General features: G+C 41.2%; 1 protein-coding gene across 2 annotated transcripts in view; it reads left to right on the top strand.

Moving 5' to 3' along the window:
• The first annotated feature begins 4,093 nt into the window (after positions 1 to 4,093).
• The window catches only part of LOC308408889 (A disintegrin and metalloproteinase with thrombospondin motifs 2-like), a 152,210-nt gene continuing 129,778 nt past the window's right edge, over positions 4,094 to 26,525 (top strand). For both annotated transcript variants that reach the window (XM_080901332.1, XM_080901331.1), the window contains exons 1-2: positions 4,094 to 4,602; positions 6,197 to 6,603. In XM_080901332.1, coding sequence (XP_080757458.1) covers positions 4,515 to 4,602; positions 6,197 to 6,603 — 495 coding nt within the window. In that variant the 5' untranslated portion in view covers positions 4,094 to 4,514. The remainder of the gene's footprint in view (positions 4,603 to 6,196; positions 6,604 to 26,525) is intronic.

Below are 26,525 nucleotides of genomic sequence, written 5' to 3'. Positions count from 1 at the left end.
CTACATCACTATTTCTCAGGCTCAGAAAATAACATTTACACATATGAGGTGGCCTTAGATTCATTTTGGTTTAGCTCAGCTTTTTTATTCTTATTTTTATTTTTTAGAATAATCATTTTGAAGTTGCTTCTTTACAGTGTAACTAAAGACACGGAATATAAGAAAATCTAGTTCAGACAGCATGGAAACCACAAACAGAACCAAAGGCAGTGACTATGTGGACATTCATCAGCAGTCTTCCAGATTTCTAGATATATTTAATTTGTGTAAAATGGTGGGATATTTTAATTAGAACTATTTTGTTATATTTTGAAACTTTTTAATATATTGTATAATTTATTTTAGTTTAGTTATTTACTATCATAGGGCAACTGTGACCACATAATTTCCTGGGATTAATAAAGAATTCTGTTTCTCATGATTCCAAAGGAACAAACCAAAGAATCGTCTTGGGTCTTCACTCACTGGACATTTTGTTAGATGCACCCGTTCAACTGCTGCTTAATGCAAATATTAAATCAGACAATCACATAATAGCAACATATTGAGTTTAGATATGTAGACATAGTTAACAAGTTCAAACCGAGCATCAGAATTGAGAAAAGGGTGATTTATGCGACTGTGACTGTGGTATGATTGTTGGTGCCAGATAGGCTGGTCTGAGTATTTCACAAACTGCTCATACTGGGTTTTTCCCACAAAACCATCTCTGGGGTTTACAGAAAATGGTCTGAAAGAGATAAAAAATATCCAGTGAGTGGAAGTGCTCTGATGCCTTGTTGATCTCATAGGTCAGAGGAGAACGGCTAGACTGCTTTGAGCTCATAAGGAAACAGTAACTCAAATTATCATTCTTTACAACCAAGGTATGCGGAAAAGCATCTCTGAATGCACAGCACATCCAGCACTGGAGCAGAGCAACAGCAGCAGAAGACCACATAGTGTGCCACTTCTGTCAGCTGAGAACAGGAAACTGAGGATACAGTTCAAACAGCCTCACTAAAATTGAGCAACAGAAGATTGGAAAATGCTGCTCAAATCATCTCAGATTAGTTTCTTGAACGTACCATTGAGTATTTCATTGGCCTCCATGATCACTAAAACCCCAACAGGATCCAATAGAGTAACTTTGAGATGTGTTGGAGCAGGAGACTTGCATCACGGATGTGCAGCCGACAGATTTGCAGCAACTGTGTGATGCCATCATATCAATATGAACCAAAATCTTTGAGGAATACTTCCACAATCTTCTTAAATCTGTGCCATGAAGAATTAAAGCAGTTCTGAAGGCAAAAATAGGTCCAGTACAGTCCAGTACTAGCAAAGTGCACGTTTCAAAGTGTCTGGTGAGTGTATATTACCACCTTTACTATACTGGGAAAAGCCAAATTTGGGCAAATTATGACTGACACGGTACATCGTACTAATCGGTAACAAGATTCCTCTGATAAGCTTGGAGATACGTAAACAAATTCCTTTCTTTAAGCCTTTTTGTTTAAAGCTGACACACATAAGCACACACAGACACACACACAGTGGCGTGTGGAATTAGCTACCAGATCTTTGTAGAAATCAGAGTCTAAAAGCCACTGTAGCAGATCTGTGAGGCTATTTGCACAGCACTGCTTTGATCTAAATACTAATTAGAATGCTAAAATGCTCACAGTAAGCAACTTTATTTGTGAAGCTGACAGTTTTGTCAGGCAGCTGTGACTTTTTCGAATGTTGTAGTCATCCGAAATTTACAGCGAACAAAGTGTCTCCAAGGAAAACTGAAAAAGCGTATAAGTCAATTCATATCACGATTTGTAATGATTGGAAATTACAGTATCATTAATAGAATTTGACCCATACAGCTCTGTGTTCAGCACTTATTAATCATCAAGAGTGAACTTCACTCCAGTGCCAGAGGCTCAGTGATATATGTGTTAAGTATAAAAAGAAAGCTGAAGACGAATCATTCGTATTTCAGATTTGTGGTAAGGCACAAAATCATATAAGTCGACTTACTTTATACTGAGTATATTTCCTCAATGAAGCGCATTTAAGAAAACCTTGGTAACAATATATTTAGAGCAGAGCTGCAGCAGATTCACAGCAGTTTTAAACAGAACCTTTTATCTGAAATATTATAATAAAAAAAATGTTACAACAGGAAAACAGCTATTTTAATTAACCTACATTTTTAGACGCTAATAGCAAGGCCACTCAGACAATTAACTTTTTTAAAAGTTAAAAATGTACAATTTTCAGTTGCCTGTGGCTTCCCATTATTTACCTGACATAAACTGTCTGCCTCTAGGTTGCAACCAAGCAGCACTACACTGACTGAGCTTCTGCAGAAAGAGTAATTAATACCATCATCTAATTATGCACGATGCTTTATTGGATCAGCCTGAGGGGCTCAGCGAAAGAAAGCCTCTACTGTAACTGGTGGTTAGGCTACTGATTGTTAGGATTGTTTGGGGTATTTTATTGTTGGACAGTAGATCTGTTCCAAACTAGCAAGTAGCACCTTCTCAACTGACAGGGTTACTGTTAGACAGGTGGGAAATCTCTGCTATTGCACGATTAATACTGTCATTTGAAGTTATGTGTAACCTTTAAGCAGCTGTACAGGCTTAACTCCAAGAGCAATCCAGGCCGATTATTTTACCTCTGTAAAAATCTGTTTTCCTCTATATGTTTTTCTGTTCCACAAAGAAAAATCAGCTGTGTGTACTGAGAGTCCCACAAGTAACTGTCTGTTAAGTCAGTTAAGAACTAGGATGTATTATTTATTTATTGGTTGATCTTTGGTGTAATTCTTTTTTTCACAATTATTCCATTTTTTAACACCTGCTCAGGATCACTGTAGCCTCCTCAAAACACACACCTAGACGATCATCCACAACAGCAAAAGCGCTGAAAGGTGAAATGAATAACTTGTGCCATCTCGTTCAAGTGCAGCGTGAAGCTGGAATATGGGGAAAAAAAGCCCAGGCATGCACAGCTTGAGGAAAATGACAAAGAGCCCGAGGCATTGATCCAGACTCCAAACTCCCCAGATCCCAATTTGATCGAGCATCTGCGGGAAGCCGTCCCACAAGACCCAAAGGATCTGCTGCCAACATCCCAGTGCAGGACACCACAGCACACCCCAAAATCCATGCCCTTGAGGTTAGAAGCTGTTTGACCGCATTGAGGAGGACATATATTAGTCAGATGATCATATTTTAAAACTAATGATGTCATGGAGGAACGGTCAATTATAATTACGCTGATTGTTTTGCACTTCAATCTGATGTGTTTTGCAGTATTTGGAACTAAGTAAACAGTGTTTTGCATCTTTGGAACTCTTTGATCGCTTTTTGTTGCTTTGAAAATCTTGGCACAAGAATAAAAATGAATAGAAACTAAAGACTATAAATAAATCTGCTGCCTTAAAAATTTTTTTAAAAAAAAGCTTATTTTGCGACTCAGCAGATTAAATTAATTGATTTTGATGTTATTTTAAAGATTTATTTATTTACCTCTCCTTAATGTTATTCTTAAAAGGGAAAAAAAGGAATTTGAAATAATAATGGTTTGCCTCGTTTCTGTAGTTCACGTCATGCATCTTATTTCTGTTTACAACAGTTGAAGATTAGTGGTCAACGAGGGTAAATGATGTGCTAAATGAGGGCAATGCAGGTTATGGCTATAAGGCTTCTCTTTTCTCTCTTTTCTTTTTTCTTCTTCTTCTTTTTTTCGCTGGCTGTAAATTGGACCCTTGGGCCCTGCAAAACTCAGTGCATTTCTACCAGCACACCACGCGGGGCGCTGCTGCGTACTGAAAACAAGAAAGCTTAACGGAATATTCAAAGTTTACAAAGAGGTTCGCAGCTCGTCGGAGTGCGGTGGAGTGCAGGGTTTAACAGCAGTTATGGTCCCGGAAAGGGTGTCTAAGTGTAAAAAATAAAAAATAAGAATCAATGCTTCGGGTTTGTGACATGCGCTTGATGTACCATGAAGCGCATTTCTTTCTTTCTTTTCTTTCTTTTCTTTTCTTTAAAAAAAAAAAAAGAAGCTGTCTGTCGGTCCATCAGTGCAGCCGCAGCACAGCCACCGCTCACTCACTTATCACACAGAGGAGACACTCCCGGCGGCCGGTCTCTGTGTGTGCGTGTGTGTGTAGTTTCAGAGAGTTGTCAGAGGTAAGAGAAATAGAAAAAAAGTGGGAGCACGCAGAATTCAAGAGAGAAGTTGGGAGAAAGAAGGAGAGACAGAGCGGAAAGAGAAGAGTTGAGTGAGAGAGGGAGCGAAGAAGAGTGAGCGAGCGAGAGTGAGAGACCTCGACGGAGAGGAGGAGGAGAGAGAGAGAAAGAGAGAGAGAGAGAGGGGAGGAGAGCTCCGTCTCTCCCGGTGCACTTGGCAGTCTAGTTGCGGGCTGCTGTGCTGTTGCTGTCGTGGCGTGGCTGGTCGCGCCAGGCGGGGAACTTCACCACACTGGAGCCCGGAGTCCCACTCTCTCACCTGCGCAGTTCGGAGCTGCCATGGGTTTCTCAACAGGATATACTGTCCTAATTATTCTACCGGCCTTTCTGCTGCACACCAGCGGCCTTTACATCGCCAGTAGCGTTGGTGAGTGGAGTCCACTTGAGCGTGGTCAGTGTTTACGTTGTTCTTCTTATCTGATCATATCTTATCAGCTGGGCTGCGCGGGGGCTCTCGCGCGCTCACTGGAAGTGTGGAAGCTCATCGTAGCGGGGAGGCACTGTCCTGCTTCTTGCTTGTGTTTCATTTTTGCCACGCTTTTGCAGTTTTGTTGCAAATGATATTGTGGTGCGCATTTGCAACTTCTGTAGCCCGTGTCCTGCTGTGGTGCTTAAAGGGACTTTCCGAAGGTCCCTCAGCGGTGCAAGCAGTGTTGTGATTTGCCCCCCCTGTCCAGGGTATAATTTTATCTGGGGTGTAAGAGGGCATCTGATGCACCGGTTTACTGTCGGATTTCGCAGGGAAGTAGCCTAACATTATCTGATTCGGCCGCTGTCGCATCTATCGATCTGTCACAGGACGCTGGAGTCGGATGTCAGCCTATTGATCACACTATTATCAAATCATTCCTCCAACATGGAGGATGAAGAAATGTTTACACTGTGTGTTTGGCTTTTATCGGTTTGCAAACTTTATGAATTAGATGTTATAGGTGGATACTTAAATATTAAAATAAAGAAAGAAAGAAGTGGATCTGCATCCGGGGACCATATACAAGGTGACAGCAACATACTGTTTGACTGTGTAATGGCATTGACACCATAAAGTGGCCTTGGCTCAGTGTGTGCAGGCTATGTGTTAGTGTATGAGCGCTGCGAGGTTGCACCTGTAACGTCAGTGTCACATGTCACTAAAAGAGAAAGAGCTTTCTAATCTTAGAAATCGTCATTTGATATCAGTTAAAAACGTGTGTCTTATACTTATCTGTACGAACAGTTTAAATATAATCACTTAATCATAGATATTGATGATCATGAGAACAGTGGTTACAGATGCATTTCAGTTCATATTGATAAGAAGCGGCTGAGGGGGGGGGGGGGGGGGGGGGGGGGGATCTGAGCCACTGGATCAGTTTTGTTGTTGTTGTTTTTAATAGAGGTTTTCTGTTTATTCTCGGTTTGAGCAGGTTGTGGGTGATATAACAGCGTGATAAAGCAGCAATTAGCACCTTGATCTTGTACTGACTTTCCCGTTGATGGTGGAAGGGCAACAGAAGGTGTCAGGAGCGCAGCGTGCACTGCTGAGGCTGCCGTTTCCAAACGCAAACTGCCGAGCACGGGGGTCGCCTCTAGGTTCATGGGTGGGGCTGTGTGTGTGTGTGTGTGTGTGTGTGTGTGTGTGTGTGTGTGAAAGGTTACTGATTTCACTTTTTATTTATCACTGTGCTACCCTTACCGCAGCTTGGAATAAGGAATAAATAATTCCTTGCCAAACTTGACATTTTCCTAATCCCTTTTTTCCTCCCCCCACCTCTTTTTTTCCATTCCCATGACTCCTGATTTTCCCCACTATTTATCCCCCATTATTCACCCATGACGTACCCTCCTCTTTGTGCTGTTTTTTTTAATTTTCTACTTCTCCCTCTTGACTGCCTCCCACATTTGTGCATTTTACCATCTTTCACCTTCTCTTGTCTCATTCCCTTCCTCCCTCCCACCCAACTTACCTGTCCTTTTCCTAGACTCCCTGCAGCACATCCTGGGGGAGTATGGACTGGTTAGGCCGATCAGTGTGGACGCAGAGGGCCGCTTCTTGTCACACGCCGTCTCGGCTGGCAGCATGGCAGGAGGGCAGTCCCGTAGGCGCCGGAGGAGGGAGGTAGGAGAAGGCAATGATGAGTGGGAAGGACCAAGAGGAGCTGTGCCCCCTCAGGAGAGGCTTTACTACAACGTCACCATCTTCGGCCGGGAGTTCCACTTACGTCTGCGCCACAATGCCAGGCTGGTTGCACCCGGAGCCAAGATGGAGTGGCATGATGACAACGACAGCATCCGGTACTCTGAGCCATTGCACGATGAATGCTTGTATGTGGGTGACATCACAGACAGGCCAGGAGCCACTGTGGCGATCAGCAATTGTGATGGCCTGGTAAGTGTGTGACCTGTGCTCTTCTCTCGTGACTGAAAAGTTGTCTGTGGACAAAATGACACAAGGAGACACAAGGGAATGGATAGAGCTGATCATAAAAGATTTGATCCTCACAAGCACTCGTGGGGTCAACCATCCTGCTCTGCCTGGTGTCCTCTAAACAAGCTTCAACACTAGGTCTGCCCTGAGAAAAGCCTGAGTCATGTTTTCATCCCTCTGTCCTCTTGCCTCTTTTAGTTTAGTCATGCAAAGAGGAAAAGGAGGGATTACTGATGTTTCAAAGATAACCTCTTTATTTATCACTACTTCAGCTATTAAAATAGCATTTAGCAGGCTTGTAATACATAGATACAGAAGGTGTGGACAAGTCGCTAACACTACAACAGCATTCAAATTTAAATAGCCACCACAAAATATTTTGGTTGCACAACAGTTGCTCAAAGAGCTCAAATTGTAAATGCTTTTAATAGAGCTGATGATGAATAGAGAAAAAAGAAAGGAGACGGCAAACAGTTGGTGAATGGCTGTCAGTAAGGGAGAGAAGTGAGATATAGACGGTGTGAAAACTGTGCACAGGAACCGAAATGAGACGACGCAGAAAGATGGAGACCGGTGCTCGGGGAAGAGGTGGAATGGACAAGTGTGAAAGATATGCCTCGGGGCGGAAGAAAATAGGCAAGCAAATATGAGGAAATATGCACATGGGGGTTTGCACAGGCGCTGATGAGATTTGGGGAGGAGTTTTCCTCATTAGAAAAAAGGGTTTGTTAGTCAGCCAGATCTGCCCCCCGCTGGAGCTGAGCAACAGCAACTGGATCCGTTTAGGGTTGGGGACACTAGGGACTGAGCGAGCAACTGAGAGAGCAGGCAAGGTGCCAGGACAGCATAGGCCTGACATGCCCACTTAGCTTGACACCAGCCAGTGGCAACTCACTGCTGTTGCTGCTTGCTCCAGACTGTCATTTCAGAGCCTTTTGGCAATTTCTAATAAAGATTACTGTCGCAGTGTAGCTGGTTACACATAACAGATCAGCCAGTGCTGATCATTGGTTTGTTGAGCGCACTGCTTTCTTTTATTTAAACATGCTACTTGTGTGCATGGATTTTGATTTTTTTTTTTGATATAATCTTGATCTGTCCATAGTAAGAAATGGGGAACAAAATCCCATGTTATCCACATTCAGGATGTGATAGTCAACTAGACCATGGCAGGTCCGTCTAGTGCAATTTATGGTCCCACAAATGTGTCTGTTTGCATACGTGTCTCTGTGTGGACATGGAGATGGGTTTCTGCAAACGTACTTCCTTGTAGTCCTTCAAAATACCAGTTGCATGTTGCTGGGCATGGATAACCTATGTGTTGGTGGAATGCTGAGTGGTTAAAAAGTGGAGCAGAAAAGTGAAGGGAGTGATGAAAAAATCAAAAATACAGCATGAAAAGCACAGAGAGTGGCTGCAGTGGACACTTTTAAGTGTTTTGAACACTCGGTTTCAGATCTTTGCATGTTATAACGTCGCTCTTCTTCGCGGCTGGTGAACAGACCAAGAGTGGACCACAAACTGGTTGTACCACATACTTGTGACACTGCCCACATTGACAGAAAACACTCTCTGCAGGTATAGGTGGACTGCCTTTGCGCTACACCTGCATAAAACAAGCATCTCTCACTCACTTTGTCTGAAGTGAAGTTAGAGGAAAGGAAAGGAAAAAGGCGACATCTGTACTAACAGTGCTGTTGTTTGGGCTCTTTGCAGTGTTCGATGTAAAATAGGATCAGCTGTATGGTGTATCAGGATAAACCGGGATATAATCAAGCAGCTAAAGGGGCATGTAACCATATTCCGTACCAACGTGTGGCTGCTAACATGAAATAAACCACAGCTACTGCTGCTAGCACTGCTATAGTGAGTTAGCACGTTTCAGTAACATTTTAAACATGATCTGATTCACGAGGAACATCTTTAATCGTATATATATATCTATATATCCTAAATACAAACTACACAGGTTCCTTTAGTGTGCAACTACCTCCATTTAAAGTTTGCTCAGTCTGACAGTTTTCTGTCTTTTAGACTAGTCAACTAGTCACATTTTTTTCTATTGTTTAAACGACTAATAAATTAGTCACTAGAAAAATCCCTAATCTGCATGGATGAATTCCTGAACACTCCACTGGTATTATAAACAGTAGTAACTCACAGGGACGTCATCATACCAGAAATTTAGTCGTTGGTACAGATACCAGAAGAAGTACACAATTCTGAATATCCAGTTTCACACCAATTTACTAATTTTGGTGATTTTAGATGAACACTAATTTGATTATTCATCTTACATCACCGACATTGTGGTGGCAGACTGCTTATTCGACAGCTTAACGTTACATTTTGTTAACAGGACACAGACAGAAATGCTGGGATTGTTGCTGAGTAGCCCGCTAACGTTAAACCAACCTTATTTCATTACATTAGTTTAAGCCATTATATCTAATTATCCTGCATGAACATCTTTTCTAATGTCTATTTCAGGGTAACAATGCAAAATACTTACATAGCTGACTCTTACTGCCTTTTCTTGCCAGTGAATCGGGGCATCAGCACTAGTCACCATCTTCCTCATGTAGTTTCTGCTGTGCCATGTGTACTTTTTCCTGTGCTTGTGGGCATCCTTCTTCTTCTTCAGCATGTAAGGAAAGACTAGAGCATTTGTGTGCTGCCCCTCACGTCTGTGTGGACCTTTTAGGTATTAAACCAGCCCAAGAACTTTCTCTTATCATAATCAAGTGATATGAGAGACTCAGCATAATCATAAATAAGTTGAATAATATTTTTTGTCACCAAAAGTGGATATTATATTGCAGTATTTCATACGCATTGTCTGTGATATGTTCAGTATCCACATATCTGTCTGTCAGTCTCCTCACTAAAAAATAATATCCGTCCACTTTTATGTCCTGTTGCTTTTCAGTTACACATTAACTCAAGAATGTAAGCAGTATACATAAAATATAAAACATACATAGATTTGAAATGCACTAAAATATATTTTAGCCCTCAAGTAATGACACAAAGTGTTTTGGAGTATAAAACTAAATGAAAAGACTTCTCAAGACAGGCTTAAGAATCGTTTAAAAATCGTATCTTCTTTTGCAGTATTGATGTCAGCGTTGTAGGTAACACGTGAAAGAGTCAAAAGAAAAAGAGAAGAAAAAGCCTTTTTAATAATCACGTGAGGCTGTCTGCTTAGATTTAATTTGTTTCTCTCTGCCCTTGAACAACTCACATCATTACTAATCAATTCTTACAACCTATCTCCCATGCCAAGAAATACAGCCAAGTTCTGCCTAGCTGTGCCCACATCCGTCTTTTTTAAAGCCAGAAGAGCCGCGCAGGACATCTTTGCCCAGCTATTTCATTGTTCTTGACAATGACAATAAATAAATAAATACCAAATAATACCTCCGCTTTCTTTTTTTATTGACCCAGACACCTGGTTAGAGTGTCTTCTGCCCTCTGTTGTCATTCACAACCAAGAACCTTTAGCTGGCTATGACCCAGGAGTGTGGTAAGGGAAGAGCGATTACAAAAAGGAAAAGGTAGTGTTTAAATGAAAAAATACAACTTAAACCAAAGCTAACAATAATAATAATAATAACCTCTTAAATTCTTTTAAAGGCAAAAATGGGGCAGAATACCATAGATGGTGAGAACTGAGCAGTGTGTGTGTGTGTGCATGCATGCATTTGTCATTCTAAATGAAATTTAAATACAACTATGGTGCTGTAAAAACATCAAGCTTCATTTCTTCATTTCTTTGCACAATGCTCTTTTAACTTTGAAATTCTCAAATATATATATATATATATATATATTTATTTTTTCATGTAAAAAAAAAAAAGCAAAAGGTTTATAAAATAATTCCCTTCATAATTGTTGTGGTTTCAGGGTCATGCTTTTGTGCATGCTGGCTATGTAAGCGCCAGGTTATTGGTTTACCTGTTTGACTTTGAAAATGTTGTGTCTTCAAATATAATCCCTGTTAGAGGAGGAAAATCTGACAATTCAGAGAATCACAGTCTTGATTTTATCTGATTAACGTATGCAGCAGCATGAGTGGAAAACCCTCCGACTGCAGCCATGTCAGAAAGGCTTTATTCGGTATTTGAGTTTGGAGGTTCAGAAGAATTTTTCCAGGATTTTTTTTGGCTGTGCTGTTGCAAAGATAGAGGGACATATTGGGGACTGCTGCTTACTTTACATTTCAAATTTGAAGGCGAGGTGGTGCCGTGGTTGGCACTCGGAGCAGGAGGTGCATCTTCTCTCTCTGCCTATGCGGGTTTTCTCCGGGTGCTCTGGTTGCCTCAATGAGGTTAGCTGGCAATTCTAAATTGGCTGTAGTTGTGAATGGTGTGTCTATGCTTTCATAGTAGCTTTGTGATTGTCTGGCAATCTGTCCAGTGTTAGCACAGCTGGGATAGGCTTCAGCCCGCTCCGCTTTATTTGGATAAGTGGTTAAGAAAGTGCTAAATGGATATTTAAGATTTTGTCATCATTATTTAACAAAAAACAAAACTCTCTCACTCTGAGCTTACGGTTCAGCTTTGACCTTAATAGGAAGAAACACTTGCTTAGATAAAAGCGGTTTTATGAAAAACTGTACAACAAAAATCTGGAGTTTTCTTACACTTTCTGAGACACAAATGAACTGTGAGAAACTGGAACTCCATATAGAGACATGTTAATGTCTATGTGTATGTGTGAGAGTGATTGGCCATACTTGTGGCTTTCCTGCCGTGTTTGTGACTGTGTTGGCCTGATTGTGGAAGGTCAAGGGTCAGAGGACCTCCTTTTCCCCTGCAGTTATAGGACATCGAGGATTACAAAATTATCCATTAAAACGTTCTCACCTTGAGATTCTGAGGACTGACACAGGGTAGCTTTGTAAACTGTCAGCCAGAGATGCAGTAATTTCCACTTGGGAGGCTTGTACATCATATAAATTAATTTTTCTTTCCTAGTAATGCTTTTCTTTAAGTTTTTATAAAATTCTGCTTTCGATGAGCTCCGCTTATGAGACCAAATAATCAGAGCGAGCGCTCTATGCACACTATTAAGTTTGAAGTGGCCCTGTCTTTCAAGTGGCCACACAGGCTGAAATGGTCAAGGATTACACTGCAGCAGTTCATTCTAAACTTTAAAGTTTGGCACGCATAAATGCGAACACACAACAACTAAAGAGAAAGCTTGTAAAGACAAGAAGAATCTTATAAAAAGAAGGGAGAGAGAAAAAAAAAATTATGGACAGACAGGAGATGATGGAGTAAAATGACTGAAAGTGTGAAATATCCACATACCCCACCTGGAATATCGACATATTCCATCAGAAATATGTCAGTATTCCCGGTGGAATATTTAGACAGCCGTTTACAGGTAGAGCTCCAACCGTAATGTCAAGACTGTGCAGCAAATCGTGTCACAAAGCAGATAATGCTTGAATAATGTTTAAACTGTGGTAGATTGAGAAATGAATGCTTTGTCCTACTAGCAGACAAATATAATCTGCGACTGCAGCGTGGCAAATGCAGATATTTATCTCCAGTTTGAGGCTTTCTGCTTCAGGTAATCAGCATGTTGTGACAAATGGGGTGTCAGCTATAGTCTACTGTGGGAACAGAGGGTCTGGGTAGGCCAAAAATCTGGGAGTATGAGAAGCGATCCTAAAGGCTTTAACAGAGGAAGTGAGTTACCTGTCATCTTGGCTTTTTCTCCTAAAATCAAGGTGGATACACACCTGGATAACAGAACCCACATTTCCACAGATAGGATATATGTTGCATACCTTGTCGGTCCTCATAAACACAACAGAAAACACACCTTTGCAATTCAGTCAAATGCTCAAGCAAATGGTAAAATGAAAAAAAAAATTTTTTTAATCTGAACCATCTTTACCTCTTTGCATGACAAAAACTACTGCACACATTTCTCTTATTGTCTCCACCCCTCACTTCTCTCTCTGTCTCGTGTTTTTTGGCCAGCAGCGGTAGCAGCAAACAGGAGAGCCCTCCTAATGAAGGTATTAAAAGAGTCAGGGAAATGACAGAGAAAGAGAAAGAAAAAGAATGTGGCTCCCCAACACCCACAGATTCAGAGCTCCGGCAAAAAGGAAGGAGACAGTAAGAGGCAGTGTTCCTTTAGTGAGCGGGCTTTGTCTGTTTTTAGCAGCAGCTCTGCTCCTAAGTGTTGATCGCACAAGTGGTGTTGGGGGTTAAGGGCAGTGCCCGCTGTTTGTGTTAACAGCAAGCTCAAGATCTTACTAACTAGAAGATATTTTATGTGTAGTATTTTCATAAAGTGGCTATAATTATATTAGCAGATAATTAGTCCTGAAGGCGTAGCCCTTTCTAGATTCTAATGTGCCGTATTTATGCGTGGCTGTGTGCCGCAGTCTGTTCATGTGTGTTATTAGTACACAGCAGGAATGCCGGAAGGCGGCAGTGTTATTTTGGTGTTTTCATTGAAAAGACTCAGATATGAACTGCAAGGAGAAATGCCAAAGCACTGACAGGTGTTTTATTTATTTATTTTCTGTGGGTGGATGCTTGGAGTTGGCACATTCCTTGCAAATACTACATACTATGAAAAAATACATCATTGTATTAATTCAATGCAACTGACGTTGTTACTGTTCTACCTTAAGTATTAAAGATGGTAAAGTTTTAGCTTCTAAACACACACACACACACACACACACACACACACACACACACACACACACACACACACACACACACACACACACACACATGCATACAGTATGGGAGTACACACTCACATGCACCCAGCTCTGTGCCAACTGAGGGGTAATCATCTGAGAGAGTGTTGACAGAGGGGAAGGCCTATCACAATAATAGCCCCAGAACTATTAAATGCCAGCGACACAGACACTTGCGCCAGCCATGCCCCTGTAATGCACTCAGTCATTACCTCTGCATTAGAAGTCAATAGAGAAGGAAGCCCTGGGCTGAGCCAACTCATCCATCCATCCAGTCCAGCAGTTAAGCTTGGTCAGGCGTGACAGCTCGCTGGGCCCTACAGCATGTTATTCCACCCCGGGTCACACGATAAGCAGCTCTCAACTGTAATCAGCTCAAATTGAAATGATGACATCAATTACAGCACGGCGCACAGCTGTTATTGACCCCGGCCCTCGCTGGCTGTGTAGACTAAGCTGTGTGTAGAAAGAGAGGGAGAAAAAAAACGAAGCATAGGGGTGAGCCCTGCAGGAACTGCAGGGCTGAAGGGAGGGCTGGGTGTGGAGAGGCCAGACTGCTGAGGCATGGTATGAATGAAGAGACAGAGAGAGAGAGAACTGTGTTCTCAGTATCTGATTGCAGGTTTCCACCCTACAGTGTAGCGCTACTCAAACACACAATTACTCAATCTAGAGCTATTATCAGATCGAGAGAGAAGCAGAGGGAAAGAGAGCTAGAATCAGATGGAGAGGAGGCCCATTCTAAGGAATGCAACACAGAGCAAATGAGTGCTTTTACCAGAGCTGTGATTACTGCCACTCACTCAGTGCACTTAACCAGCCCCCTTGCCGTCCTTTCCCCTCACTCTCTGTCATTCACAGAGCGCTGGCTGCCTCGGAGCTCTAGGTTTGTTCGAGTGGTTGAAATAACAGGATTCACCGAGGAAAATAACGCAGTGGAACCCCAGGTGATTTTTAAGGGAATCACCTCTGTGATGTCATGATTACAGAGAGTTATTTTTATATGCCGAAACCTGGTAAAATAAGCTCAAATGACGTGGCAGTGGGGATGAAATAAGGCACTTCGTTGGAGACATTTTAAGAGAGAGACGAGGCACTCAGTGAATCCCGAGTGGAAATCTATGGGAGAATTTTTTTAAGGGTAAAGTTTAGCTGCCATAACTCAACAGCCGAAGCAGAACTGTTCCACTGATTCACAAGGTAGATGTTCACAGACCCAAAACAGGAGTTATCATAATAAAAATCACAAGTGTATCCATAATATATATTATCATAGCATAAGTTCATTAGTTGCTCTGGTGAAACCTGTTTTCTAACTTTTATTATCATATTGTTCTGCAAACTCTATACATAGAGTTTTGTGTCTCTGAAAAATTTGCTGTGCTATTCCCTCTTTGAAGCAATACAACATGATCTGGACTTTGCATTAGTGAGTTTGCCAGTTAGAAATTGCCTCAGACATTTGTGTTCTCACATGCGCCGCCGCCAGGTAAGTCCAGGTGAAGTTCAGGGCTGCAGTGCAAGAGTGAAGCCTCCTGGAGCCAGAACCAATATGGCTAATGGTATTGGGATTTCCTGTTTCCATTATGTGCCCTGGGCTGGCGACCTGTCCAGGGTGACCGCTTCTCTCACCTTATGACAGCTGGGATAGGCTGTCAGCAATCAGGCATGTCATTTCAGGCAGTGACAATGATCCAGAGTTGTACCACTTGACTGGACAAAGAGCATTTCAGGATCAAGATAAACAAATTAAGCCTGTCACGCCCAGTTTCTTACAACGAGGAGAAAAATGCAGGGATAAAACTAAATTGAATTCTGACCATCAAGTTAAGACGAGCTAAGTGAAAGCACAATAAAAATGAATAATAAAAAATGCAATTCAGAAGAAATGAGCATTTTTGGAAATGTTTTCTTGCCTGCTGGACAGCCACCATCAGCTTGACAGACATTCAGTTAGCCAGCCAGCTCCACAGGCTGCAGGAAGCTGATCGATGTTGGCCACATCGGCAGTTCTGTAGGTCCCAGCAGCCTCCGAGGAGGATCTTGGAAACAGGACGAGACATCCTTTACTTGTTTCAGCATCTTAATAAGCCTTCTGCCTGCCTCCCCTGATTGACCTGACCCAAGTCTCCAGCGGCCACACTGTTTTACCTCCCAGCCACCACACAGGTGGCTTTGTAGTCTTAAAGCTTCCACTTGTCTGGAAGTTTTCCCCACATAATCCTCACAAACAAAACACAACATGAGAGAGAGGGAGAGAGCGAGCGAGAAAGAGACAGACAGGAGGGAGTGTGGGGGAGGGAGGAAAATGAGAGTAACTCGGGGGTGGGGGGGAAGCACAGCTCAACAGAATCTTAATGTGCGCAAACCTGAACAAGAACAACAGCGACGACATAACCATCACCACCTGCTCAGTGCTCTGAAAGAAGGAATAGAGAACGGGGCTGTCTTAATTAACTTGAAGAATTGTGGCTTTTTATTGTTTCGACTAATCCGAGGTCACTTACTTGCATCCAGAAGCTCACACACTCTGACCGAGCATAGATAATATATGTTTACAGTTCCTGTCCGTGCGTGTGCGTTTTCTGCCAGCCTGCTTGTATTAGTTGGATTGTGCCTTCTCATTTTGGTTTTCAGTTTGCATGTTCCTTAACGAAACAGATCTTGTCTATCTGTCTGCATCTCTGTCGGCATACAGTATCTACAGTTCAAAAAACATTTTGCTTGGTGCAGCAGGCAGCTAAGCGGCAAGAATCGCACCTCAAAACAGAAACTCACACCCTCCTCATCTTACTAAGGCTTCCTGTTTTTGTTTTCTGCAAGAGAAAAATAATCACTTTTTCTCTCCCAGCATGTTAGGTTTGGGGTTTTTTGCCAGTGTATGAGGATCTCGGGAATTGTTACAGTACCAGCATATGTAATATATTATATAATAATATATTGTATTCTAATAACTGACTCTGTGGGGGCTGGAGTGGAGCAGCAAAAACAAAGAAACACATCTAGTGCTTTGATCACTGTGACTGATCATCTGCCAACATGTACAGGGAAAGCTTTGGATACTGCCTTACAATTATGTAATCTGTTTGCCAAGATGTAATGGAGACTTTGAGATGACCTTGACCATGTAAAGCACTGTGTGAGATTTGGCAACTGCATTGTTAGGCTGAATGCATCCTCTGAATCAGGGACAGGGTCATGCACCTTATCAACAGCTGCTGTAGGTTTTAATAGGATTAAAAAGAAGTTTAAACAACATCTGAGATGGAATAACAACAAAAGCGTCATCATCATTATTATTATTGTTATTATTATTATTATCAATACAGATAATACAGAGCAAGGCAGAGAATGTGAGAGAAAAGCAATACTTTGTCATTACTCATGAGTATTATTCGAGCTTAAACAAGTAAGTTCATGGCTAAAAACAAAATTAAAAAATTACCAAGGAAAGAAAAGTCAAACGTACTCTCATATTTAACATTTCCAAGAAAAATAATATAAATGATTCAGTGAAATTAAACCCACTAATTCAAACAGGGAATGACAAATGGAGTCACTGTTGATGAGGTAGAGTGCATTTTTTATGGATTGTGTATCAAGCAAAATCCTTCCACCCATTCATTGTTTTCTTTCTTCTCATAAGTTTCTGACTCTAATCTCAGAAAAATTCTCCCCCAACGCCCTATTGTTTATTTTTATTTACTATTATTATTATTATTATTATTATTATTAGTTTATTTTTTTTACTTGCATTATATTATAAAACTGCCACATCTCAAAGGTGCTCTGTTGGATTGAGATCTGGAAGCTGTGAAGGCCATGTGAGTTCAGTGAACTCACTGTCATGTTTAAGAAACCAATTAGAGTGAATCTTAGCTTTGTGACATGATGTGTTATCTTGTTAGATAACACATCATGTAAACAATGCTAAGTTGGTACAATGAGGCCCAGAGTGGGCCAATAAAATATCCCTCCACACCATTACACCACCACTAGCACCCCGAAGCACTGACATAAGGCAGAGTCTGTTGTCCGGTTTTGGCAAGTCCATGAGAAATGTAACCTCAGTTTCCTGTTTCTAGCTGACAGGAGTGGCACCCAGCGTGGTGCTCTGCTGCTGTAGGCCATCTACTTCAAGGTTCAACATGAAGAGATAAGAGATGCTCTTCTCAAACACACAAACCTTGACTGCAATGAGTGGTTATTTGAGTCACGCTCTTTGACTCAAAGAATTCTGATGTTTGGCATAAGCTGAGGATGAAGATCTTGGCCAAAATCTGATGTGCTTTTTTTTCTGGATTTTTGGTTGGTGCTCCCCATTAAAATTAGACTGCCATAAAATATAGTGATTGATCATTTCTTTGTAAGCGCAAGCTTACAAATTCTGCAGGAGATCAAAGAATTATTTACTGAACTGTATATGCCACTGACACATTAATAATAGTATATGATTATGCATAGAGGAAGCCCCCCATTAAGAATATAGGGCTGGAATCCAAAATCAAGGATATTACTTGGGTAAATGACGTGCAGAAAGGTGTCCTGAGAAGTAGGTCCTGGATGAAAAGGAGGTGCAAGAAGATGTTCATAACTGAGGCTCTAAAAAAAGAAAGATTTGCAGCTCTGGCCACTTGGCTAAAGTGATAGACCAGAGAAGCAGAGGCCAAAAGAGTAAATTGCCTGTTTTCCGATCATCCATCGCTCAGCTACAAGGGAAAAATAGCACAAGAACAGACGTACCCAGAGCTGAAACCAGGCATTACTAGAAAAACATCTGACAGAAAGATGCATCACACAGAGCAGACCACAGCAACCTCCTAGAGCAAGAGCCAGTCAACATCACAAAGCCAGACATCCAACAATAAATCTTTGAAGAGCTGGACAGCACCTGACAAGCTCCACACCTACTGGCTAAAGAATCTTAAAGAAGCACTCCATGATTACCTGGCAGCACAAATAACAGGGCTGCTAACAGTAGGTAGTTATCTATACTGGCTAACACAGAGTAGAACAATCTTGATCCAGGGTACGACACCATCAAACTACTGGCCAATTATCTGCCTCTCCACAAGATGGAAGTTCCCCTCAGCAATTGCAGCAACCAAGCTGAGTAGACATGAGTCAAGACATAGGCATAGCTCAGAAAGGCATGGGGTCTAAAGTGCCAGAAGGCCAAACCACAAGGTCCTGGTCGATAAAGCATATGCAAGGACTTTAAAACCAGGCAGTCCACCTGAGCACTGCCTAGACTGACCTCAAGAACGCCTACAACTGAATGCCTCACACATGAATATTGGAGTCCTTGGCACTGTACAAGGTTAATAGTGCACTAATAATATTTATCAGAAACTCAGTGGGACATCACTAGAGGACAATTACAAGGCAAGTGCACAAGTTGCCATCAAGTATGGAATATACCAACGTGATGCACTGTCCCTGATATTTAGGCCTCAGCCTCGTAAGCCCAAATGTGAATATAGATATAGATTCAGGAGTAAAGTGACCATAAGTGGTCTCCTGTACATACAGTAGATAACATCAAGCTATATGCAAAGGAATGATTGAGGCACTAAGTCACTGATCCATCTCACCAGGACTTTGGAATGTGATTTGAACTGGATAAGTGTAGCCTAAGGGTTGCAAAGAGAGAAAATGTAATCTGGACTGAGGGTGTGGAGTTACCAGAAGGCAGAGTAGCAGGTATACAGGAGAGCTTCAAGTATCTGGGTATCCCACAAACAAGTGGGAACCATGCTAAAGATGTACAAAGGTCAGTGGCTGACATCAAGATATCCTGCCAGTGGATAGAAAATGTCGGCCTAAAGGACAGCACAGAGGCTCATTTCATGGCAGAGAAAGAACAGCGCCTAAACACCAAATCCACAGAGGCAGAAGTCTACCAACAACCAACAGGACCCAAATTGCAGACTATGTAACGGGGCCCCAGAGACAGTCCTGCATACAGTAGCAAGATATATGATGCAGACTGGGACCACAAACACTGAAAGGCACAATCAAGTCGCTGGGACAGTGTACACAAACATCTGTGCTGCATACAGACTAGAATTCCCCAATTTATGATGGGAGACACCATCAAAGGGGGCTAAATGTGACAAGCACTGAAGTCCCGTGAGACTTCAAGCTCCAGACAGCCAAGTAGCTACTGGCCAACCAAGCAGACATAGTGGTGAAACCACATCTGTAACTGTGGCAATCCCAGCAGACAGCAACATCAGGAATAAGGAGCACAAGACAACAGAGACGTACCAGGGGCTCAAGGAACAACTGGAGTGAATGTGGAAGTTAACGTCCAAGGTGGTCCCAGTGGTAAAGGAGCATTAGGATCTTTAACCCAAATACTGGAAGACTGGCTTCAGCAGATTCCAGCCACAACATTAGAGGCCTCTGTCCAGAAGAGCACAGTCCTAGAAACAGCTAAGATACAGTGCAGAACCTTCAAACTACCAGGAAAAACTCATGAAGGCTGGATTTAAAATTACACCAAAAAATAACTTCCCTTAATTTTTTTGAGCACTAGATAAAAGAACTGGTTAAACTGCAAGCAGATAGTATATTTTTAAAAACCCTGTCATCATAAATCAATTAAATTCTGCTTTTTTGAAATGTTTACAGCTAGAAAGCTTATATCCCGATCAGTTACTTTAAATTTAAACGATTGTCAGTATATTGAATATGATCATCAGATTAAAACAAATCTGCTCGGCTGAAGTGTCCGTCAACCCCCACACGTCAAGCTCCTTTCATAGCCAGCCCTTACCCCTGGCCTCTGTGGAAAGGGGAAAGAAAATCCCATCAGTGATCAATAAAGAATGAGGTTAAACAATTTCCTAGTCCACCATTTATGTTTGCATTTGTGTAAGTGCTGCACAGGTCTCCTTTACTGCGATGTCGCTATTTATTTTTGAAATGCATGGTGCCATTTAGTCACAAGGTGTATTAACTATATCAAATGGAAATGAAGGAGCAAAAGATAAATGCTAAAATAGCTCTGCTGTCAGACTATGACTATTGGTTTTTTTTATGGCCATATCCAAAACATTCTTTTAGCTACCAACCTATTCCCTCTCTCGCTTTCTCTCTCTCACACACGCACACACGCACGCACACACACACACACACACACACACACACACACACACACACACACACACACACACACACACACACACACACACACACACACACACACACACAGTGAGTGCTCCTTTTTACAGTGCAGTGATTGACAGCATCACTTGGAATACAAAGGGAAATGATTCCTTTCTCACAAGCTAATCCTTCGCCTCTCTCTTTCACACAAGCTGACACTCAACTACAGACACACTGGGGAGAAGGGACTTATTGTCAGGTTGTGCTCTATCTCCACAGTTCATTTCTAATCCTCTTTCTATCTTTCCATTTCACCCACTCCTACTCACACACAAACCGCCAACCAAACTATACTCTGCAAGCGCTGTCCTGAGACTGGGATCCACCCCACAAATCCCTGTCATGGCCAAATCTGGGAGACTTGCAGCATGCGAAGAGGGGAGGGAAATGGCTGGATGACAGGCAAGCTGGATGAGCAATGAGATACAGCTGAAATAAGACATTTTGGAGAGTTGAGACTAATAGAAGAAGGAGGATAACAGAAGGGGATACCACCCTCCTCACCTCTCCTGTCCTTGCTCAGCAGCAGGGTTTATGCTCTGAGGGCGGGTGTGGCTGCAGCTGACTGTGATGCGATGTGATAGGACCCTCTTCTCTGTCCTTTTTGCTGGCGTGTGACAGCATGAAGCCATCATTCACCCCTGTGTTTTTATTCCCCCAACCTAGCTCTTTATTTATCACCAGCTGAAAAAAGAAAAAGAAAAAAAGAATACATACGAGTATTTGTGAAGTACCCGCTGAGGAAGAATGAATAAGGATTAACATCTATTCAGTTACAAATCCCACGAATAAGATTTGATCAATAAATAGTAAAACAGAGGGCTGCACACACTAGATTTACTGTTCGAGCAAATAGCGGTGCTGCAGATAAAGTGCTTGAGATTACATTTATTCAGTAATTTTGGGAAACATGCTTCCTCATATTTCGGCTGTATTTGCAGTACAGTTCTTCTGTCAGCTGAGTTTTTTTCTGGTCAAGAGTTTGGAATCAATCATAATCGCCATGGAGTTTTCCACTGTGTGTCATATATTTTTGGCCAAATGTAATTTCCTAAAGCCACTCATATTTTTTGTGCCTTTTGTTGTTTGGGCGTGTTGGCTTTGTGCCAACTGAGCCGAACGCTTTCCTGTAGGAGTGAGCTCTGCGGTCAGTTGTCAGATGCACTGGGATCATTTGCAGGTAAAAATGCAGCATGTGTAGACTGTATTTGCGCTGCTTGTTTAGTTGCTGAGCTAATATAAAGTTCGAAGTACCTAGTGAGCTGATCTTTGTGATTTAAAAAGCTAAAATCTGTGCTTTGGAATGAATCCTATTCAAAATTACACTGAAATCCTGCATTTTTTTTTTTATATGATCTGGCTCGTTGTAAGTGCTAACATTAAGGTAAATTTTTCATTTTTTTGTATAACAAAGTCTTGGCATAGCTCAAAAAGACTTCTTCTAAACTGCTTAAAGGGTTGAAAATGTTGCACCATAGTTGTAAATTTTGTATTTACTACATGTCTTTGTAAGATAAGCTACTGTGTGTCATTTCCAAGTGTTTTCCACCGTATCGGTCTAGTTAAAGATAAAAAAAAAAATAGTCTTTACGAATTAAAGTGGCCAAATTTTTGTGTAGACCTTTAGAAGTTTGACACTGGGGCAGAAAAAGGATGCAAAACAAGTGTGTTTTCATGTTGTCAGTGTTTCAGAGCTTGATGGCGGCTTTGTAAGTCTTTTTTTTTTTGTTTGTTTTCTTTCCTTTTGCTTTTTCTGTATTTAATATATCAGCACAATTATTGGCAGCTGTGCTCATGTCTTTGAAAGTGCAGTCTCACAGTTAAAAGCGTTAATTCAACTAAATAACCTCTAACTAATCATGTGTGTGAGGATATGCTGAGGTGTTTAGAGCATGACAAAGGCAGGTAAAGGTGTTCAGATAAGGCTGATGTTTTGAACTGAAGCCTGCTTTGTCTGATGCACTTTTCTTTTTCTTGCTGTTTCTCTTTTCTCCCCTGGCCATCCATCATTATCTCTCTTTTGGCCTCTTCACGTCTTCCTCCCTCCCTCCCACTACAGTGTGTAGAGGTCATAGCCCCGGCTGAGCCACAAGCTGTTGTTGCCTTACACTGAGTACTCTACCTGCTAATGTTACCAGTGAGCCCAGTTTATCATGTCACTCTCAAGCTCTGCATGAGAAATATAGTACACTGTCAGCTTTAAAGTTGCATTGTTCACTTAAAGACAGTTAGGACAGAAACCTGGTATGACATTCGTCATTTTTGGATAAAGGTGAAAAAACTATTTAGTAAACCCAGAATTTTAAGGCCGGTATCAATAACGGTATTTAGTGAGTTATAAATCCGATATATTAGCCAATTATTTTTCCTTTCAGACATATATAACATAGATTTCAATAACATGTGATATATGTAGTTATTTACACGTCTTTACTATGATAAAATGACTATATAGTTTCAAAATCATCGTGGATTACTCTGTGGTGCAAACAGGTGTTGCAAAGCTCCCTCTGGTGGCCAACCTATGCAACATCAGCATTTATTATATTATTGAAGGGTGTTTCTTATCTCTTCTTTACTTTTTAAATTGGTTTTATCGGCCAAAATAAATCCTGATACTGATATTTTTGGCAAATATGTGCTTCTGCAAATATAATGGTCAGTCTCCATGAATTATTTCCAAGAATATTTTGAAAACAGTGCATTCAAGTGTATTTTCTGTTTTTATTTTAACCGATGTATTGTATCAATCAGATGTATGATTGGCCCCAGATGTTCACATTCTGATGTCCCATATAGCATTTGATCCAGTAAGAATTTGCAGCATTTTGGATTGAATTAAAGGAAGATTCACTAAAGTGATATATTACGATATTCACATTGACATCAGATGGCGCAGAGATCAAAATGCATTGTGGTCTCCACCTGTTTTCTCAACAGATTGTTGATTCTTAAAGCGTTCATGAATGAACAGGCAGGCTTTTCCTCTGCGTTACAGTGGGAAACTTTGCTTGCATTTCTCTGTTTACTTTGAACAAAGGCGCTGCTTCATGCTTCCCTGTGTGCAGGAGGATTTTCAGTGATCGTAAAAGCATTCACAAACTGGCTATAAATGTTATAGTAAATGGTAGTAAAATTGATAAGCAACAGGAAAATATCACTCTTCTTCTAAATGGGTTTTGAGCTTCTGCAGAAAAGCTGGGATCTTTCTTTGTGGAATTTATTCATTTATTCTCATTTCTTCTGAGATGCGACTGGACATGGCTGCTGTCTTTTTTTAGGCAGCTGTTTTCTGAAACTCATCTCTCAGTGTCTAACGGATGAGGGGGCGGGTGAAGCAGGGGTTGGGGGTAATTTGGTTAGAGGAGGTAACTATGAGATATGGCGGAGAGGAAGGCAGCCTTTTTGACACAACCATTCGCTGGTGCTCTGCTGTGATGTATAATGGCAATACGAGGGAGCTTGCAGAGAACAAAAATGGCCCGCATGAACCACACAAACACACAAGAAAATTGCAAACAAACTGAACGTATAGGCTTTCTCCCTACCATGTGAAGTAGCAAGCACGAGCCTGTGTGTGTTCTTAGGATTAAGGTGTCTGTTTGATCTCTGAGAAAGTATTACATGAAAAAGAACGCAGAGGATGTCTCTCAGCAAATTGCATAAAAACCTTTTCCAAAAGGAGCTCAAGTCATTTTTTGCTCTCTTTCAGAATATGATAGCTTTAAGTGTCTTTTGCTGAAGCCCAGACCAGCAGCGCTTAGCTCAAACCAGAAGTGAAAAGGGGCTGATTCCCTCCTAGACAATGCGATTCTATAAAACTGTGGCTGTTGACTCTGCTTCCAGACCCCAGTAATTGCGGGCAATAGAGGAGCGTGGTGCTTCCCCTTTAGATGAAATCTCAGTTTTAGCTCAAATGGGGCAAATTTACTGTGTCTACTGTACCCAGCTGTTCAGGAAAACAGTGTTTCACATGTATGTCAATGCGCCTGTGAAATTGTGTGTGTGTTTTTGTGAGATAGTACACGTCGGAGGGTTTACTGGTGCACAAGCACATATTTATTTGTTTGAAAGTGGTGGGATTCCCCAGTGATTGTCAGTTTGATAGCTTGCCACATCTTTTATTTTGCTGGAGTTTTCTCTGAGGAGATGCTGTATAAATGTTTTTCCTTTTTTCCCCCTTTCTGTATGTGTCAGTGCATGTGTGCTGTTTATAGATTTGGGATTATCTGTTATATTACCCTGAGCCTGTAGAGCAGATTTTGGAATCCTATGTAGATAAGTCAAAGTTTTTTTCCCTTGTAATAGTAAACACTTTAATTTAGAAACTGCAGTTTGTGTTTAGTTCTGTTATCTTTGTCTAATATTTAAATTTCTTTGATGATTTGAAACAAAAAACAATGGGAAATCAGGAAGGGGGCAAACACTTCTTCACACCACATTATATGTGATACAACATATAGTATAATGTATGCGCGCTGAATGTCCTTAGCTCCTTTCCCTTGCTCCTATTGTGTGCTTGCATAGACACTCTTTATGTAGTGGAGGGTGTGACTCTACCTGTTCTTTTACTGAGAAAAATTTACTGAGGAGATTTAGCTGGTAGGCAAGTTTTAATTACTCGATAACATTACGGTGTTTAATAAGGCAATACCTGGAAATAATAACTAAATAATAACTGGAAAAGTTATTATCTAATTAAACACCAGTTTTGTAGGGCAGTGTATTAAAAATTGAGATGTTACTACTAGTACTACGCATAAGAGGGATCTTCATGAATCTTTAGGCTAATATGAAAACACTGTTCTTACTTGTTGTCCTTTCAAAAATCGTATAAATTGAGCAGCACGACCACCATAATCAGGGCTCGTCCACACTCATAATTTGCACGTGTTTTGCCACCAGATATTGTCGTTCATAGCTGAAGATGCAGTCTTTAAAGTCAAGATATGAATGCACAAACTCAGATAAACTATACAATGGCTGCAGTTATTTATCCCCAACAAACTGCAAATATCATAATATGCTTTAAATCAAGGATGTCAAGCTCATTTTACATTGAGGGCCGCATGCATACAGGCCACTTCATACTGCAGTGGGCTGAACCAGCAAAACTCCCGTCTCTGTCAGTTTTAAGATGTTTCACAACACATTTTATCCTATTTAATATAAGAAAAGGAAATTCAATTTTAACAGCACATCTCACTTTTTCTACGCAATAAAGAAACTTTGCTGCAGTAAATGCAAGAAATTGAAATTTTTATAGTAGAAAGTAGATAAAAAAACACCTTTTTTTGTGTTTTAATTGTCATTGTTTATCTATAATTAAATTATTTTTAGTGTTTATCAGTAGGAAACAATCTTCTCCTTCACATTTTCCATCTTGTGGGTCGGTTTGGGGTCTTTGCTGAGCTGATTCTGGCGCCCCGGCCTTGTGTTTGACACCCCTGGTTTAAGCAAATAGATGACACAATGAAGTTTCAGTGTCTCATTAATTCTTGTTGAATATCTTTAGATAGTAACCCCTACAGCAACTTCTGGTTGCTAGTGAAAAATGCAGGTGGGGAACGGTTGCTGGTGGTCACAAGATGAAATATATACAGTACTGCACCAAAAATCTCCTTATGATGGCTTTGGCTGCTAGGAGAATGGTCTGAGCCAGATCAGCCCTACAAAAATGATCTCGCTCTGCCGCTGGTGTCTTCTGTTTTTGTTACTTCACACCACACAAAATATGGAAATAAAGAGAGAGCTCTGAGATTCTGACAGCTCTAAGTGCATGTTAATCTCACCTGCAGGAATTCATATCTATTTATAATTATGATGTGAGTTAAAAAAAAAAATAGAGACCATCTTACCATGGGATCACGCCAGCGTCCTTCAGCATGTACTACATGTAATTACTACTTTATATTTTATAAATACACAGCAAGTAAGGGCGGTATTGTTCGGCGATGCCTCTGTCCATGTCATTGTA

This window comes from Rhamphochromis sp. 'chilingali', assembly GCF_963969265.1.
Source record: "Rhamphochromis sp. 'chilingali' genome assembly, chromosome: 13".
Taxonomy (NCBI): domain Eukaryota; kingdom Metazoa; phylum Chordata; class Actinopteri; order Cichliformes; family Cichlidae; genus Rhamphochromis; species Rhamphochromis sp. 'chilingali'.
The sequence above is the reverse complement of the archived record's forward strand: the minus strand, read 5'-3'. Positions and strand labels throughout refer to the sequence as shown.